Below are 18,380 nucleotides of genomic sequence, written 5' to 3'. Positions count from 1 at the left end.
AAGGTGGGACCTGTACAAGTCGGACGGGTTGCACCTGAACCGGAATGGGACCAACATTCTTGCGGGGAGGTTTGCTAGTACTGTTGGGGGGGGGGGGGGGTGGGTTAAACTAACTTGGCAGGGGGATGGGATACGGAGTGGAGCTATAGTAGGGGGTGATGCACAGCCAAATATAGAGGAAAAAACAAGTCAGCCTGGAAAGCAGAGCAAATATGTAACGGCACAAGGGAGTATGGCAAGGCTGGATGGCATTTATTTTAATGCAAGGAGACTTGCGAGTAAGGCAGATGAATTGAAGGTGTTGATGAACACATGGGAGTATGATATTGTTGCTATCACAGAGACATGGTTGAGGGAAGGGCAGGACTGGCAGCTCAATATTCCAGAGTATAGAATCTTCAGGCGAGACAGAGGAGGGTGTAAAAGAGGAGGGGGTGTCGCAATATTAATCAAGGAGTCAATTACTGCTGTAAGGAGGGATGATATTGTAGCAGGTTCCTCTAATGAGGCCATATGGGTAGAACTTAAAAACAAAAAGGGGGCAAGCACTTTGCTGGGAGTGTACTATAGGCCCCCAAACAGTCAGGGGGAGATAGAGGAACAGATATGTAGGCAAATCTCAGAGAAGTGTAGAAATAATAGGGTAATAATAGTAGGGGATTTCAACTTCCCCAATATTAACTGGGATAGTCAGAGTGTGAAAGGCTTAGAGGGTGCGGAATTCTTAAAGTGCATCCAGGAGAGCTTATTGAGCCAGCATGTAGAAAGTCCTACAAGACAGGGCCTAATTCTAGGGAATGTAGCCGGACAAGTGGTAGAAGTGACAGTAGGAGAGCATTTTGGTGACAGTGACCATAATTCGGTGAGATTTAAGGTAGTCATGGAAAAGGACAAAGATGGACCGGAAATAAAGGTTCTAAATTGGGGGAAGGCCAATTTTAATATGATAAGGCAGGATCTGGCCAAAGTGGACTGGGATCAGCTACTTGTAGGAAAATCCACATCAGAGCAGTGGGAGACATTCAGAAAGGAAATAGAGAGTACAGCGCCAACATGTTCCTGTAAAGGTCAAGGGTGGGACCAACAAGTCCAGGGAACCCTGGATGTCAAGGGATATACAAGAATGGATTAGGAAAAAAAGGGAGGCTTTTGGCAGCCACAAAGGACTAAAAACAGTGGAAGCCTTAGAAGAGTATAAAAAGTGCAGGGGGGTACTTAAAAAAGAAATTAGGAGAGCGAAGAGGGGGGGCATGAAAAAACACTGGCGGGCAAAATAAAGGAAAATCCCAAGGTGTTTTATAAGTATATTAAAGGCAAGAGGATAACCAGGGAAAGAGTAGGGCCCATTAGGGACCAAAGTGGCAATCTGTGTGTAGAGCCAGAAGATGTAGGTGAGGTTTTAAATGAATATTTTGTATCTGTGTTCACTATGGAGAAGGACGATGTAGGCATAGAAATCAGGCAGGGGGATTGTGATATACTTGAACAAATTAGCATCGAGAGGGAGGAGGTACTAGCGGTTTTAGCGGGCTTAAAAGTGGATAAATCCCCAGGCCCAGATGAGATGTATCCCAGGCTGCTGTGTGAGGCAAGGGAGGAGATTGCAGGGGCTCTGACACAAATTTTCAGAACCTCTCTGGCCACAGGGGAGGTACCAGAGGACTGGAGGACAGCTAACGTAGTACCATTGTTCAAGAAGGGTAGTAGGGATAAACCAAGGAATTACAGGCCAGTGAGCCTAATATCAGTGGTAGGGAAATTATTGGAAAAAATTCTGAGGGACAGAATTAGTCTCCACTTGGAGAAGCAAGGATTACTCAAGGATAGTCAGCATGGCTTTGTCAGGGGGAGATCATGTCTAACCAATTTGATTAAATTTTTCGAGGGGGTGACTAGGTGTGTGGATGAGGGTAGTGCAGTTGATGTAGTCTACGTGGACTTCAGTAAGGCTTTTGACAAAGTCCTGCATGGGAGACTGGTCAAGAAGGGAAGAGCCCATGGGATCCAGGGCAATTTGGCACATTGGATCCAAAATTGGCTTAGTGGCAGGAGGCAGAGGGTGATGGTCAAAGGCTGTTTTTGTGACTGGAAGCCTGTGTCCAGTGGTGTACCTCAGGGATCGGTGCTGGGTCCCTTGCTGTTTGTAGTGTACATTAATGATTTAGATATGAATGTAGGAGGTATGATCAGTAAGTTTGCAGATGACACGAAAATTGGTGGACTGGTAAATAGTGAGGAGGGAAGCCTCAAGCTACAGGACGATATAGGCAGGTTGTTAGATGGGCAGAACAGTGGCAAATGGAATTTAACCCTGAAAAGTGTGAGGTGATGCATTTTGGGAGGACTAACAAGGCAAGGGAATACACAATCAATGGTAGGACCCAAGGAAGGACAGAGGATCAGAGGGACCTTGGTGTGCATGTACATTGATTCCTGAAGGAAGCAGGACAGGTAGAGAAGGTGGTTAAAAAGACATATGGGATAGTTATATTCTATGCCTCGGCTAATGAAGGCAAGAGCAGGGAGGTTGTGATGGAGCTGTACAAAACGCTAGTTAGGCCACAGCTGGAATACCGTGTGCAGTTCTGGTCACCACACTATAGGAAGGATGTGATTGCATTGGAGAGGGTGCAGAGGAGATTCACCAGGATGTTACCAGGGCTGGAGCGTTTCAGCTATGAAGAGAGACTGGACAGGCTGGGGTTGTTTTCCTTAGAGCAGAGAAGGCTGAGGGGGGACCTGATTGAGGTGTACAAAATTATGAGGGGCATAGATAGGGTAGATAGAAAGGAATTTTTTCCCTTAGTAGAGGGGTCAATAACCAGGGGGCATAGTTTCAAGGTAAGGGGCAGGAGGTTTAGAGGGGATTTGAGGAACAACTTTTTCACCCAGAGGGTGGTTGGAATCTGGAACTCACTGCCTGAAAGGGTGGTAGAGGCAGGAACCCTCACAACATTTAGATGAGCACTTGAAACGCCATAGCATACAAGGCTACGGACCAAGTGCTGGAAAATGGGATTAGAATAGACAGGGCTTGATGGCCGGCGTGGACACGATGGGCCGAAGGGCCTCTTTCTGTGCTGTATAACTCTATGACTAATAACGGGATTTTCCGTAAAACTGGAATGTATCCGCTCCACATACCAAATTTAACATATTGGCCCGGAACTTACAGGGCCTATGACGGCATATGCACAGTGTCCGCCGTCCTAAGTGCTGTGAATGGCCCCGCAAGTTTCGGGTTTCCACATGCGTGAAAACCCAGAACCTGCGATGTCAATTTTCTCCTTGATAGATCGTACCCATCCGCAGAATTGGGCTATTTGCCCAACTACTGCCCACCGAATACCCACAAAACCCTTACGCTTATCATGCATATCATACTTTATATCCTGGTCATGCACAGCTGCCACAGATTTACAAGCACCTTCCAATTTAAAGAGCAATAATTACTCTATAATTGACTTCAGGATGTGTTTACTTACACCAAATGGATCTTCTGCCCTTAAAGGGAGAGGAAAGCTAACACACACCTCCAACTTAACAGCAGAATAATTCATTATGCTATGCATTACACAACTTAATGCTTCTGTCCTTATCTATAAAAAGCCTCTCTCATGAGGAATTTCACAGAGGATCTGCTAATAAAAAACAGAAAATCTTGGAAAGGCACAATAGGTTAGTTACCATCTTAAAGAAAAAAGGTAGGCTAATGTTTTAGGTGCAGGCCTCTATCAGAACCAATAAAGTTATACCTGAAATGGTAACCTATCTTTCTTTCAAAAGCTGACAAAATTTGCTGTAAATATTTTGTCGATTCATACTTCAGATTTTCAACATTTGTGGGTTTCCTTTTCGGGGGCAAGATTGCAGTCCCAGTGCAGTGGCAGTAGGACCATTGCTCTTCCAAGTGCTGTGCACACTTGACTGGACTGAGCTGAACTCACCTCCCTCTAAGATTCAAGGTCAGCTCATTTAATTATGTATCATGCAACTACCAGGCTGGTAGAAGGCGAACTAGATGGACCTTGTTTTTTTCTTCATCTAGCAACTCTTATTTTCCTGTAATAGTACAGCGCTCTCAGTACACAACATATGACCTGCAAGGAGCACACAAAGGGCCATGGGCAGGCTATCCTGCACCAGCAGCTCTTAACATTCTTTGTTATCGAGCCCATCATCTCTTAAGTTTCAAAGTACACAAATAAGAATTCCAACTTATTAAGGCTGCTGGTCCCTGATGCAATTTTCCTTTTACAATTGGTTGCTCAAAACTACAGAGGACTTAGTAACACACAATGCCAGTTTTATTAGTTAGGAATCTCTGTGGTATTTTAACACAATTCACAAGAAATTGTCAATGAAGCTTTTACTGCTTGGCTGTTGACCCAGTTCCTTACTGCGGTACATCAGCTGCTTCAACGTTTTACTTGTGGTGGAATGTTATCTACTCACCTCTGTTAGAAAGTCAGCTGGAAGGTCATATGACTTGCAGAGCTCTGCTATGGTCACCTGTCCAGCTTCCTGCAGTCGGTCATTTACCTCTTCGGCCATCTGATCCAGGTAGGTTCTGGTTAAGAGGCAGCAATATTACATCCTGTCTTTATTTCTTAGAGCTTATGGCCTAGAAATTGAGTTTGCGCTGCGCCGGGGCTTAACGCCGGAAATTTAGCGGCGGTGCTAAGTCGCGCTGTGCGCGCCAAAAATTCAGTAGCGCCACGCCCAAACGGCTGCCGGCGCTACTGAAGGCTGTTTGCGCCTGAAAACTGGCGCTACGCGCCGCATTGCGGCGCCCGATGCGGTGCGGCAGGCTCGGGAAGTGCAGGCCTCCTCCTTCAGTTAAGGAGGAGCTGCCTGCACCCGCCCGCTGGCCGGTTAAATCGCCACAAAAATGAGCCCGGCACCTCGGGGAAGTGCCGGGCTCGCAGCCGAGAAGCATCTGTTCCGCGGGGGGGGGGGGGGGGGGGGGGGGGGGGCGGTGGGGGAGTCCGGGGAGGGAGGTGCGGGCAGGCGGCTGGCGGGAAAGCGGCCGGCCGCCGCTCCACCTTTATGCGCCGGCGCAAAGTCGTGTAAGACTCTGTTGCCAGAGTCTTAGTTGCGGCTGCCACGGGCGAGGCGGCCGCAACTGAATTTCGGCGCTGGGGCCCGTCACCACGGCAACCGGGACGCTGCGCACACCGATGACGTCATCGGTGCCGGCGCAGCGCTACCGGTGTAACGCCGATGTTGGGCCCTAGTCAATTTCAAAACCGGCTGTAAGTCCAGCGCAATGCCCTCTAGCGCCGCAAAATGGGCGCTAAGCCCACTCAATTTCTAGGCCTATATATTTAACATACTCATTTTACTGCAGATAAAAATGTACTTAACGCAAGCATAGATTTCTACTGTACCAAATTATTATTAATATACACCGTTGCCATAATTGTGAAATTAAAATTTTCAAAAAGTTGTTGATAACTGCGTTATTAATTGATAAATAATTGCCAGTTTTCCTCAAATCTGTTTGTTCGTAATGTTTAATTTCATGGGTTTAAAATGTTGGAGAAAAAAAAATCTATTGGAGTTATTTTAACTTTTATCGCTGGGCAATAAACAGGTGATAGTGAACTGGCAGCCCGTTTTACACTTTGCCCGATTTTCTCTCCCACTGAAGTAAACATTGGAAAGACTGAAGCCCTCATCTTTGGCCCCTGCCACAAGCTTCAGCAGACTCGATCCTCATACCCAGCCACTGTCTCAGGTTAAATTAGACTGTTTGTAAACTCGCTGTCCTGTTTGACTCCGAGCTGAGCTTCCAACCCCACATCCAATCCATTACAAAGACCACTTACTTCCACCTCTGTAACATCACCCATCTCCACCCCTACCATAGCCCATCTGCTACTGAAACCTCAAACATGCCTTTATCACCTCCAGACTCAATTACTCCAATCCTCTCCTGGCTGACCTCCTCTCCTGGCTGACCTCTCCTCCTCCACCCTCTGTAAACTTTAGCTAATCCAAAATTCTGTTGCACTTACCTAATTCCACATTAAGTCCCACTTGCCCATTATCCTGCCTTCACTGACTGACATTGGCTCTCATTCCCTAATGCCACAAATTTAAAATTCTCATCCTTTTGTTTAAATCCCTCAATGGCCTCGCCATCTCTGTAACCTTCTTCATCCCTACAAACTCTGTTCCCCCAGGTTGTGTTCTCTGACTCTGGCCCCTTGTGCATCCTCCTCCCTTCGCCCCTCCGATTGGCGGTTGTGCTTTCAGGTGTCTAGGGCCCAGGTTCTGGAATTCCCTCCCTAAACCCCTCAACCGCTTCATTTCATTTTCCCATAGAAACATAGAAGATAGCAGCAGGAGTAGGCCATTCGGCCCCTCGAGCCTGTTCCGCCATTTAATGAGATCATGGCTGATCATCCAAATTCAGTACCCTGTCCCTGCTTTCTCCCCATATCCCTTGATCCATTTAGCCTTAAGAAATATATCTAACTCCTTCTTGAATATATTTAATAAGTTGGCCTCAACTGCCTTCTGTGGTGGAGAATTCCACAGGTTCACCACTCTCTGGGTGAAGAAATTCCTCCTCATCTCAGTGCTAAATGGCTTACCCCTTATCCTTTGACTGTGACCTCTGGTTCTGGACTCCCCCACCATCGGGAACATCCTTCCTGCATCTAGTCTGTCTAGTCCTGTTAGAATGTTATAAGTTTCAATGAGATCCCCTCTCATTCTTCTAAACTCCAGCGAATATAAGCCTAATCGACCCAATCTCTCTTCATACGTCGTTCCTGCCATCCCATGTATCAGTCTGGTGAATCTTTGCTGCACTCCCTCTATGGCAAGAACATCCTTCCTCAGATAAGGTGACCAAAATGGCACACAATACTCAAAGTGTGGTCTCACCAAGGCCCTGTACAACTGCAGCAAGACATCCTTGCTCCTGTACTCGAATCCTCTCGCTATGAAGGCCAACATACAATTTGCCTTCTTAACCGCCTGCTGCACCTGCATGCTTACCTTCAGCGACTGGTGCACAAGGACACCCGGGTCTCGTTGCACTTCCCCTTTTCCCAATCTATTGCCATTCAGATAATAATCTGTCTTCCTGTTTTTGCCACCAAAGTGGATAACCTCGCATTTATCCACATTATACTGCACCTGCCCAATCACCCAATCTGTCCAAATCATACTGGAGTTTCTCTGCATCCTCCTCACAGCACACACGCCCACCCAGCTTTATGTCATCTGCAAACTTGGAGATATTACATCTAGTTCCTTCGTCTAGATCATTAATATATATTGTGAATAGCTGGGGTCCTAACACCGATCCCTGCGGTACCCCACTAGTCACTGCTTGCCACTCGGAAAAAGACCAGTTTATTCCAACTCTTTGCTTTCTGTCTGCCAACCAGTTCTCTATCCAAGACGGTTCCTTCCCCCCAATCCCATGTGCTTTAACTTTGCACGCCAATCTCTTATGCGGGACCTTATCGAAAGCCTTCTGAACGTCCAAATACACCACATCCACTGGTTCTCCCTTATCTATTCTACCAGTTACATCCTAGTAGATTAGTCAAGCATGATTTACCTTTTGTAAATCCATGTTGACTTTGTTCGATTCTGTCACTGTTTTCCAAGTGCTCTGCAATTACATCTTTTATAATGGACTCTAGCATTTTCCCCACTACCGATATCAGGCTTACCGGTCTATAATTCCCCGTTTTCTCTCTACCACCTTTTTTAAATAGTGGGGTTACATTAGCTACCCTCCAATCCATGGGAACTGTTCCAGAGTCTATAGAATTTTGGAAGATGACCAGCAATGCATCTACTATTTCTAGGGCCACTTCCTTAAGTACCCTAGGATGTAGATTATCAGGCCCTGGGGGTTTATCGGCTGTCAATTTCCATAACATCATTTCCCTACAATACTGATTTCATTCAATTCCTCCCTCTCATTAGACCCTATGTTTCCCGACATCTCTGGGAGGTTATTTGTGTCCTCCTTTGTGAAGACAGAACTAAAGTATGTATTTAATTGGTCTGCCATTTCTTTGTTCCCCATTATAAATTCCCGATTCTGACTGCAAGGGACCTACGCTTGACTTCACCAATCTTTTTCTCTTCGCATATCTATAGAAGCTTTTACAGTCAATTTTTATGTTCCCTGCAAGCTTACTCTCATATTCTATGTTCCCCCTCTTTGTCTTCCTTTGCTGAATCCTAAACTGCTCCCAATCCTCAGGTTTGCTGCTTTTTCGGGCCAATTTATATGTCCTCTCCTTGGATCTTATGCTATTCCTAATTTCCCTTGTTAGCCACGGTTGAGTCACATTTTTTGTTTTATTTTTATGCCAAACAGGGATGAACAAATTCTGTAGTTCATCCATGCGATCTTTAAATGTTTGCCATTGCCTATCCACTGTCAACCCTTTAAGTAACATTCCCCAATCCATCCTAGCCAACTCGCACCTCATACCATCGCAGTTTCCTTTATTTAAATTTAGGACTCTAGTCTCTGAGTCAACTACTTCACTCTCCATCTTAATGAAGAATTCTATCATATTATGATCGCTCCTCCCCAAGGGGCCTCGCACAACAAGACTGCTAATTAATTAAGACTCTTTAAAATCCACATTATTGACCAAGACCTCGACTAATCTTTCCATCATTGGCCTGCCATGCACCTTTCCTATGTTAAGAGCGCTATATAAATGCAAATTGTTGTTCATAGAAATTGACCATGCGCGTATGGGAGGAAAAACCATTGGAAGAGATGTAGTATCTTAATTGAAACAGATACAAATGGAACTATGAGAGCAGTGTCACAAATAGACAGCAGAGGAGAGACATTGATAGAGGAGGAAGTGGCATACAGTACTGAAGGGAGGGCAAGAGGTACAACAAACAAAGGTCGCAGGTACAAATAACATTCTGTGTATATTCTCAGTGTGTTCAGCGAGTTAGAACCTGATTGGAGGGTCTTCAGGAGGGAGGGAGAGGTAGAAATGGTGGGAGTATAGTTGGGAGCAGATGTGTTCCAGAACTTTAGAAAGAGAAGGTTGGAGATGGGGCAGTAGTTGAGGAAAGGCTGATAACGGTAGTGTTGAAGTTGGTAGGGTTAGTGTCAGCGAAAAGGAGTAAGGTGATATAGGCAACCATGGGTCCAAGGACAGAAAGTTGTACGGTCAGGAGCTCGGCGAGGAGGGGATTGGTGGTGGTGGTGGTGGGGGGGTAGGTGGTGGGCTTGATGACAAAATAAATTTAAAAGACTGAGGGGGAAGATGAGGGAGAAAGTGTGGGGTTTGGCCTCGATCAGGAAATGGGTATATGGAAGGGTTAAGAATTTGAGAGGCCAGGTTACAGGTGAAAGAAACAGAAGCCAGTATAATTTTGAAGTCCTGTTACTTTTACTTCATGAAAATCTTCTGGTTGTTTTAGGGAAAAAAGAGAGAAAAAAAAATGTCTACTAGGATTAAGAAATTGTCAATACTCACTCATCAATCAGCTGGCCTAAGACAAGCTGGATACCTCTGTCTGATTTAACAATGTCACTAGCTTTGCTCTCAATGTGTGTTAGATCCACATTAAGAATCTAAAAAAATTTTGGAAAAAAATGGTTTTTAAAAAAAAAAAAGATTGTTAGCTTTTGACTGTACACATTACTTAAGAATAAATCATCAATATTTGGGGAAAAATACATAATTTGTATGTAAAAAATTTGCAGATTTGTTTACACATGCAATATTATGCTACTGAAAAGATCCATTTATTTTCAGCTAAGCCATTCAAAGTAGTTCTCTCCAAGTACTGTGGGTAATGTGCCTCAAACATTTAATGTATAACCAGTATTGCCCATAAAATATTTGCTGAAATGGTTGATACTATTCACTTTGCTGTAGAAGGTTGTATAACCTTTGGTACATAATCCATTTGGACCAATCTGAATTTCAAGAGGTGAGGGGCTATTTATGAACCAATACAAACAATTGGGTTAAAGGTAGTGCTCTTACATGGGAGAAAAATGAGCCCCCCTTTGGTTTTCTTGAGCACTGTTAGAGATAAGCTAAATGTTTTACTATGTACTGTCCTGGTGGGAGAGAATTCCCCTAACTTTTGGTTACTAAAGACAGTGTTAGGTAATTAAGTCCTTTTCATGATTTAAAAAAAATCACATTCAGGTCCTGTCTGTACAGTAAAAATAGGCAATCACAATACCTTTACTAGTCCAGCAATGTTTTAATTATTGATAATCAGTTATATGCTAAGGATTGTCTCTTGGATGTTATCATATTAATGTCTGTATCCTTGATGGAGCTAAAACTAGATATTCAATGTATGCAATAAAAACTTAATTAAAAAAATATTAATATACTCACATGCTGCAGATCCACAATATTTATCCTACCTGAAAAGTAAAGTAAAAACTTACATGGGGAATTCACAATCGTGTCGCAAAAAGTAACAACTATTAAAACACTTTCGCTCTGTTTTAAAATAAGAATTACAATTTTACCTGAATAAAACTTTTGAAATTTGTCCTCTAGCTTTTTATTTTAAACCAAATAATTTTGGAAAAATAACTAAGCATAAATTGCTAGAAACTAACTGAAAATATTCCATAAACAACTGGTGTATCCTAGGATATTAGATCCACTGCACATTGCACAATCTAAATTCAACTCGGAGCTCTGGGCAAAAATATCAAGTTCAAGCAAAGGCTTTTGGAAGGGACTGAGGCCTTCACGTAAAAACTTTAATGATGGAATTAAAATACACAAATGACAACTCAATGGACGTATCTAGTACTGCTTTTGTGAAATGTGTATTTTTTTTTTAAATTCCTGATTTTGGACCGTGGAAATTTCAATTACTGAGAAGAAAAAATAGCAATAAAATTTTGCAGAAAGCACTGAGTGATTTGAGGAAAAGTACACCGGTGGACACTCACAAAACAGTGACAGGGTAGTTATGATAGAGAAGGTGTGACACCTTTAACATTGAAATTCCTATCACAGCACCACCTACAAATGCAACTAGTATTGCAGAAAAATGTAATGCTTTTATAATGGAGCTCCCCTAAGTGCAGGTTCACAAAGGTGTTTTCAATGGAACACACGCCCCATGTACCACATTTAATATATTATAAACTAGCTGGGGAGCCCCGCGTTGCGAGGGCAATTTTGGGGCGCGAGGGCAATTTTGGGGTGCTTGGTCTCCCTGCCCCTGTGTGTCCCCCCCTCTCCCTGTCATGTCCTCTCCCTGTCCTATCCCTCCCTCCCTCCCGCCCCTCGCCCACCCCCGCTCCCCTCTGTCCCTCTCTCCGGCCCCTCCCCCTGCCTAGCGCCTGAGGTCCGGAGCTGAGGTCCCCCGCGTATGGCGCGGCTGATGGACGGCCGCTGTGGGCGGGCGGCGCGAGCGCCCCGCGATTTCCCGAGGCTCGCCCCCCCCCGCGATTTCCCGAGGCTCTCCCCCCCCCCCCCGCGATTTCCCGAGGCTCTCCACCCCCCCTGCGATTTCCCGAGGCTCTCCACCCCCCCCGCGATTTCCCGAGGCTCTCTCCCCCCTCCCCCGCGATTTCCCGAGGCTCTCTCCCCCCCCCCCGCGATTTCCCGAGGCTCTCCCCCCCCCCCCGCGATTTCCCGAGGCTCTCCACCCCCCCCGCGATTTCCCGAGGCTCTCCACCCCCCCCGCGATTTCCCGAGGCTCTCCACCCCCCCCGCGATTTCCCGAGGCTCTCCACCCCCCCGCGATTTCCCGAGGCTCTCCCCCCCCCCGCGATTTCCCGAGGCTCTCCCCCCCCCCGCGATTTCCCGAGGCTCTCCCCCCCCCCGCGATTTCCTGAGGCTCTCCCCCCCCCCACGATTTCCCGAGGCTCTCCCTCCCCCCCCCGCGATTTCCCGAGGCTCTCCCCCCCCCCCACGATTTCCCGAGGCTCTCCCCCCCCCCGCGATTTCCCGAGGCTCTCCCCCCCCCCCGCGATTTCCCGAGGCTCTTCCCCCCCCCCCCCGGCGATTTCCCGAGGCTCTCCCCCCCCCCCTATTAAATTGTTATTTAATTCCCTAACACATCATTAAAATATTTACCTTAGTTCCCTAACACACAGAAAGTGTGGGGGGAAACATTGTGAAAAATCAAGATGGCGGCCACTCACCTCGGTTCAGAAGGATAAGGCCCGCCCACACACGCACCGATTGGCCGACCGGTCAGGTCACCGAAGCGTAGGATTGGTCAATCGTCGAGTCACTCGACACTCAACTGTAGGAAGGAACCCATCGTCCGATTGGTGGACCTCGACGTCACACGGTCGCTAATGAGATGCTAATGAGCGGAACGCTGAACGTTTTTGGGATACCGCGGGCGGGATTTTTGTCCGGCCGAAACGTAAATACGCCTATGACCGGTCCGGAATCGCAAGCTTTCTTTTGAGGCGACGCGCGCGTCGGTACGCTCTGTAACTTTCAAATGTATAGAGAACGGACGGACAGACAGACAGACATCGGGACAGACAGACAGAAGAGCTCTTTTATATATATATATAGATAGATAGATAGATAGATACTCTCATAAATAATCAGCAAAATTAGTAAATGCATTCAACCAGCTATTTTGTTTCAATAATGCCCAAATAACTTAATAATGGTAACAAAATAACAGAGTTTATGGCAAAAAAAGAGGTAATGTAACAATTGTCACTATAATTATGCACTCTGGTTATCCCTGGGCTGTACTTCCCACTACTACCTAGCTCTGGTTTTCACATTTAACTTCATGTTGCTCTTACACAAGCTCTCTGAGATTCAGCTAAAATCCAGTTATCAGTTTGTATGTAACTTGCGAAACTCACCTCCATGAACATATAGCTCATCCCGTATCTCTCTGGCAATCTGCGCTGGAGTGATATACTCCTTACCATCCAGTGTGTGTACCACATCTAGTTGTTTCTCTGCTATTAGTTTAGCAACAATTTCAATACAGTTTCTTTCAGACAACCTGCACAAATAAAATAAAATGCTAAATACAAGGATAAAGTATAAGTCATGTATTTCAGTTCTTAAGAATACCTTTATGTGACATACAAAAGTTAGTATAAGTAAAACCACACAAGTACAATAACAGAGCACTTCCAACAAAAGCAAAGATTCACAAGTCACTGCATTTCAAAGTAATTCCTTATGTATGACATACTTTTGAAACCATTTCAAAGATGTGATAAAGTACTATACAAATTCAAATTTGCTCCCCTCACTTCCAGTCTTTATTGACATTTACGCCTGGGTTTGATTCATCTGGGGGAACTGTGCTTTATTACTGTCAGATTATCGCAAGGTAGCAAGAGGAAAAACTGGGCAGGGGGTCTTTAACAGCACATCAGTGTGACCTCTTGGCATTACTGAATATAAGAAGCAAATTTTGAAGAGGTCTCTGGCTAGATTATCCTCCCTGTCTAAAATAAGGTTACAACGCATTTGGAAGATGGATCTTTAGATACCAATGTACAGCACTGTCTTTTTGTATTTTATACTATTAAAGATTAATTAGTTATTACATAGCTGGAATGAGGTCAGGCGAAAGTGACAAGAGCAATTAGCACTGGCCTCTCAAGTCAACTGTTAAAAGATATGGGGATACATTTTCAATTTTAGCACTTCTGGTACTGAGCTTCAGGACAGTAGGAATTTGGCTGTACGCCCCTCATAATATTTTGTCAATTAAAATTAAAGGATGCAAAATTGTAGGGTATGTCCATTCCAAACCCCGATATGCAAGCAGCACTGAAGATGGAAATTTACCCCAAATTTTTTCACCTTACTCTTCCTCTCCTGATAGTAGTGACATATGCGGAATAAGGTTCTGTGGGAAGTGGCCTAAGTAACCATTCTTCAATGGTGCGCAATTGTTCTCAATGTCCTTGCAAGTACACTTCCTGCAGGATCACTGGTTAGTGATCAAGAAAAGGAACACCAAGGTCAAAGGTCGCACATTCACTATGGTTCGTATCAGTAAGCCCCATAAATGAATGTTAAGGGTTCTACTATACTTCCATAATTTAGCATATGTATTCTCAAAAAGAGATATCTTTTGTAACATTGTTTTAATAGAATGATGATTTACAAGATCTCATAAGATTTTGTTACTGTAATTTCTAGAGGCGGCCTGGATTTTCCTCCGTATTTATGCCCAGAGATGTGTAACCTGGGCGGAAATCAATTATGTGGCTTAAAAGATTGTGCAATTTGCTCGTGAGTTACGAATGTAACTATAATACGCCCAACTCTCCTCAATCTTTTGCGTCCAGCCAACAAACCCTTCATTAGAATGAATCGCCACCCACAAAACTGGCCATGCCCCCAACTCTCAAATGGGAGTATGCTCCAATTGGGAGGGTCTCACCTATTGCAATCAGATTTTCAGTGTTTTAATTACAATTTTTGAACTTAAAAAAAATAATTTATTCTCACTAAAACCTGCTCTGTATTTTCTGTTTCTTTGAATGGATTTTTATGGCATAATTGTGTCCATTAAAAATTGAAAAGCTTGCCCGATTACAGGCTCCTAAACATGTTGTGCCTGAAGACAAATTAGAGTGACAAATCCCCAGGACCAGATGTTTTCCATCCCAGGATTTTAAAGGAAGTAGGTGAGAACATTGCAGATGCCCTAACTATAATCTTCCAAAGTTCTCTCGATTCAGGAACCGTTCCTTTAGATTGGAAAACTGCACGTCACTCTGTTATTTAAGAAGGGTGAGAGAGGGAAACCAGGAAATTATAGATCAATTAGCCTAACATCTGTTGTCAGGAAATTACTAGTCTATAATTAAGGATAGAGTGACTGAACACCGTGAAAATTTTCAGCTGGTCAGAGAGCCAGCAAGGATTTGTAAAGGGTAGGTCATACCTAACAAACCTGATTGAATTTTTTGAAGAGGGGACTAAAGTAGTGGACAGGGGAATGTCTATGTTTGTTATTTATATGAACTTCCAGAAGGCATTCGATAAAGTCCCTCACTGTTAGCTAAAGTTGAAGCTTATGGAATTGAAGGCTAATTGTTGACCTGGTTAGGAAATTGACTGAGCAGCAGGAAACAGAGAGTAGGGATAATGAGCAGGTCCTCTAATTGGTAGGATGAGACTAGTGGTGTCCCACAGGGATCTGTGTTGGGGCCTCAACTATTCAACGTATTTATTAAAGACTTAGATGATGGGATAGAGAGCCACATATCCAAGTTTGCCGATGACACAAAGATAGGTGGCATTGTAAGCAGTGTAGAGGGAAGCATAAAATTACAAAAGAGATATTACAGGAAAAGTTCTGATATCCGGCACCGATGGGACTGAGCTGCTGCCGATCTATCAAAACTTGCGGATAGACCAGCGCTAATGTTGAAGGATAGGAGGTTTTCATCTCCGTATCTGACAACAAACACTGTTGCTTAGCAACAGCTTGTAAACACTCGGCCCGTACCTTGGAAGCATCTCTGAAGCTGTTGCTAAGCTACAGAGACACTTTCCAGAGCCTGACTGTTAAAAAAAAAAAAATGCTAGAAGAAAAAAAACCTAACCAAAAACGGCTGCTGATTTCTGCCGTTAGATCGAGGTTTCCAGGCATACAACCTCCAGATAAACCAAAGTTTCCTGTAATAGATTAAGTGAATGGGCAAAACTGTGGCAAATGGATTTCAATATAGGCACGCGAGGAGTCATCCACTTTGGACCAAAAAAAGGATAGAGTACTTTCTAAATGGTGAAAAGCTAAAAACAGTGGACGTCCAGAGAGACTTGGGGGTGCAGGTACAGTACATAGATCGTTAAAATGTCACGAACAGGTACAGAAAACAAGGCTAATAGAATGCTGGTCTTTATATCTAGAGGACGAGAATACAAGGAGATAGAAGTTCTGCTGCAGCTATACAAAGCCCTAGTTAGACCACACCTGGAGTTCTGTGTTCAGTTCTGGGCACCATACCTTAGGAAGGATATATTGGCCTTGGAGGGAGTGCAGCGTAGATTTACCAGAATGATACCTGGACTCCTAGGGTTAAATTACGAGGAGAAATTACACAAACTAGGGTTGTATTCCCTGCAATTTAGAAGGTTAAGGGGTGATTTGATCAAAGTTTAAGATACCAAGGGGAACTGAAAGGGTAGATAGAAACTAATTCTGCTGGTTGGAGAGTCTAGGACTCAGGGGCATAGTCTAAAAATTAGAACCGGACCTTTTAGGAGTGAAATTAGGAGACACTTCTACACACAAAGGGTGGTAAAAGTTTGGAACTCTCTACTGCAAACGGCAGTTGATGCTAGATCAATTGTTAATTTTAAATCTGAGATTGATAGCTTATTGTTAACCAAAGGTATTAAGGGATATGGGGCAAAGGGGGTTATGTGGAGTTAGGTCACAAATCAGCCATGATCTCATTGAATGGCAGAACTTTCTCGAGGGGCTAAATCAACTAATCCTATTCCTATGATGTGCATGAATGAAAGTTAAAGGAGTTGAAACTTAAATTTGCATAAATAAAGAAGAAACTTGCATAAATAAAGAACAAACATATGGTGTGGGTTTGGTGCTTTCCTTGGGCTCCAATTATTTATGCTGATTTTTGTTTAAGTTCGGGCGTATTCTAAAGAGATCGGGAGGATACTTGGGCGTAACCATTTTTGGGTCTAACTTCCCGGTTGCGTCCAGAGAAGAAACTCCAGGCCACGATCTAAAACCCTGCATTAATTGACTTTGTTGGTTAGCTTAGGCAGGTTTACATTGAACTTATTCCAGTTCCATTGGCAGAGGTTGTAAATTGCAAGCTTAAATGAGGTTTTAATCGTAATGCTTTATATGTACACACAAACTTTGAATTACTGTAATTTATTTCCCCAAACATATGGTGGCAGCCATCATCTCCAAATTATTTTAAGCTACTGTTTCTAAAAGTCATTATTTTTGTCTCGCTTTGTAAACAAGTTGCTCCAAAATTACAAAATTAACTTTTCATATCTTGTCAATTGATAATTTTCCAATGATGTAGTCGTGTTTAGCTTTATTGACCAGCAAGGAAAGTTGAACAGCTTTAGAATACAGAGATTAGGGAGCAATGCAAGTAGAGGAAAGGTGTACTACCTATGCTTCGTAAATGAGAAAGCGAGTTTGACACACACAAAAGTTCAGCAAAACTGTCCCCGTCCCTAAGCTCACACATACTGATCTGAGAGAGGCCTTCAGGCCAGGCTGCACGGCAGTGCAACGCGTTGCAAGACTCGAAGGGCGACCTCGCCAGTCAGTCCCAGCACTGACTCCGGGGTTGTTCGAGAGAGAGAGGAAAAAAAAGTTCGACCTGGAAAGTAGACGCCGCCAGGCAGGGGTTCAGGGGAAATAAAACCTGCATTGTTTGAAAAGCCCATGGCCCTCTACCTCTGCACGGTGCTTGCGAACTGCGCTCTCTGGAAGTCGGCTGCCAGCCGCCTGATCTCAGCCCAGTCTGCAGCCATGTTCAGGGCTGGCAGGCCCGCGCTCCGGGCCACACTCGGTCTCCCACTTGTCCCCTGGAATCCGCCCTTTGTGACGCTCGCACCGCCCGATCCCGCCTTACTCCGCAGCTCGCGCTCCGGGTCCACGTCTGGCAGGCTCTGCACAAACCACACGTCAACACATTGTACGGGCGCACTGCGCACACAAATTCCCCCTTCTGGCGGCATCAATGCAATGGCAAGTTTGTTTTTAGCTCCGAAATGCGTTCATAAACTCGAGTCGCATTGTGTATTTTTTAAAATATTGGAAGTAGAATATATTTCAAATACGCCTCTGCTGTAACAATATTAACCAAGACTATTAATCCGAAGCATTTATTTAAAGTTTCCTTCAGATGATTTGAATTATACCACCAAAAACCTGATGAGCGTGTGGAATTCACTACCACAAGGAGTGGTTGAGGCGAACAGCATAGATGCATTTGAGGGGGAGCTGGATAAGCACATGAGGGAGAAAGGAATAGAAGGATATACTGATAGGTTTAGATGAAGGCCATTTTTGATGGACCAACAAGGGGGGCACTGGGTTGCCCCGGGTCACCAAACAAGAATCATCACACCAAGTCCTTTTAAGGCAGTTCCAATTAAACTAAAAGATTGCAAATAAGTATCAAGTCCCACCAAAATAAAGGGATACCTTCTGAACTAAATCAAAATGTTAACAATGTCTACAAGACACTCTATACCCCGCAGTGCCCACCAGTCGCAGAAGGCATCAAGCGTGCTGGTGGACACCGCATACTCCCTGTTCAGGGACACCGGGCATGGACAACACTACAGAAGAGAGGCAGGCAGCCAAAGCAACCCCGCCCCCCCCTCCGATGGGCTCCGTCAGTCCTGGACCTACAAATTGCTGTC

At 44.6% G+C, this 18,380-nt stretch overlaps 1 protein-coding gene across 3 annotated transcripts in view; it reads right to left on the bottom strand.

Moving 5' to 3' along the window:
• ufl1 (UFM1-specific ligase 1) overlaps positions 1 to 17,657 on the bottom strand; it is an 88,613-nt gene extending 70,956 nt beyond the window's left edge. The window contains exons 1-5 of one of the 3 annotated variants that reach the window (XR_015079568.1): positions 17,407 to 17,657; positions 12,842 to 12,987; positions 10,374 to 10,402; positions 9,492 to 9,589; positions 4,456 to 4,570 (exon numbers count right to left, since the gene is read on the bottom strand). Coding sequence is in view for 2 of the 3 variants with exons in the window: in XM_085997418.1 (XP_085853544.1) it covers positions 4,456 to 4,570; positions 9,492 to 9,589; positions 10,374 to 10,402; positions 12,842 to 12,987; positions 17,407 to 17,483 (465 nt within the window). In the remaining variant the exon portion in view is untranslated. Of the gene's footprint in view, positions 1 to 4,455; positions 4,571 to 9,491; positions 9,590 to 10,373; positions 10,403 to 12,841; positions 12,988 to 17,406 lie in introns of those variants that run through there. The other 2 variants (XM_085997418.1, XM_085997419.1) reach the window with 2 other exon arrangements.
• Between the last annotated feature and the right edge of the window lie 723 nt (positions 17,658 to 18,380).

Source organism: Somniosus microcephalus, chromosome 9 (assembly GCF_052327205.1).
Source record: "Somniosus microcephalus isolate GS21.2 chromosome 9, FLI_Smic_1.0, whole genome shotgun sequence".
Taxonomy (NCBI): Eukaryota; Metazoa; Chordata; class Chondrichthyes; order Squaliformes; family Somniosidae; genus Somniosus; species Somniosus microcephalus.
The sequence above is the reverse complement of the archived record's forward strand: the minus strand, read 5'-3'. Positions and strand labels throughout refer to the sequence as shown.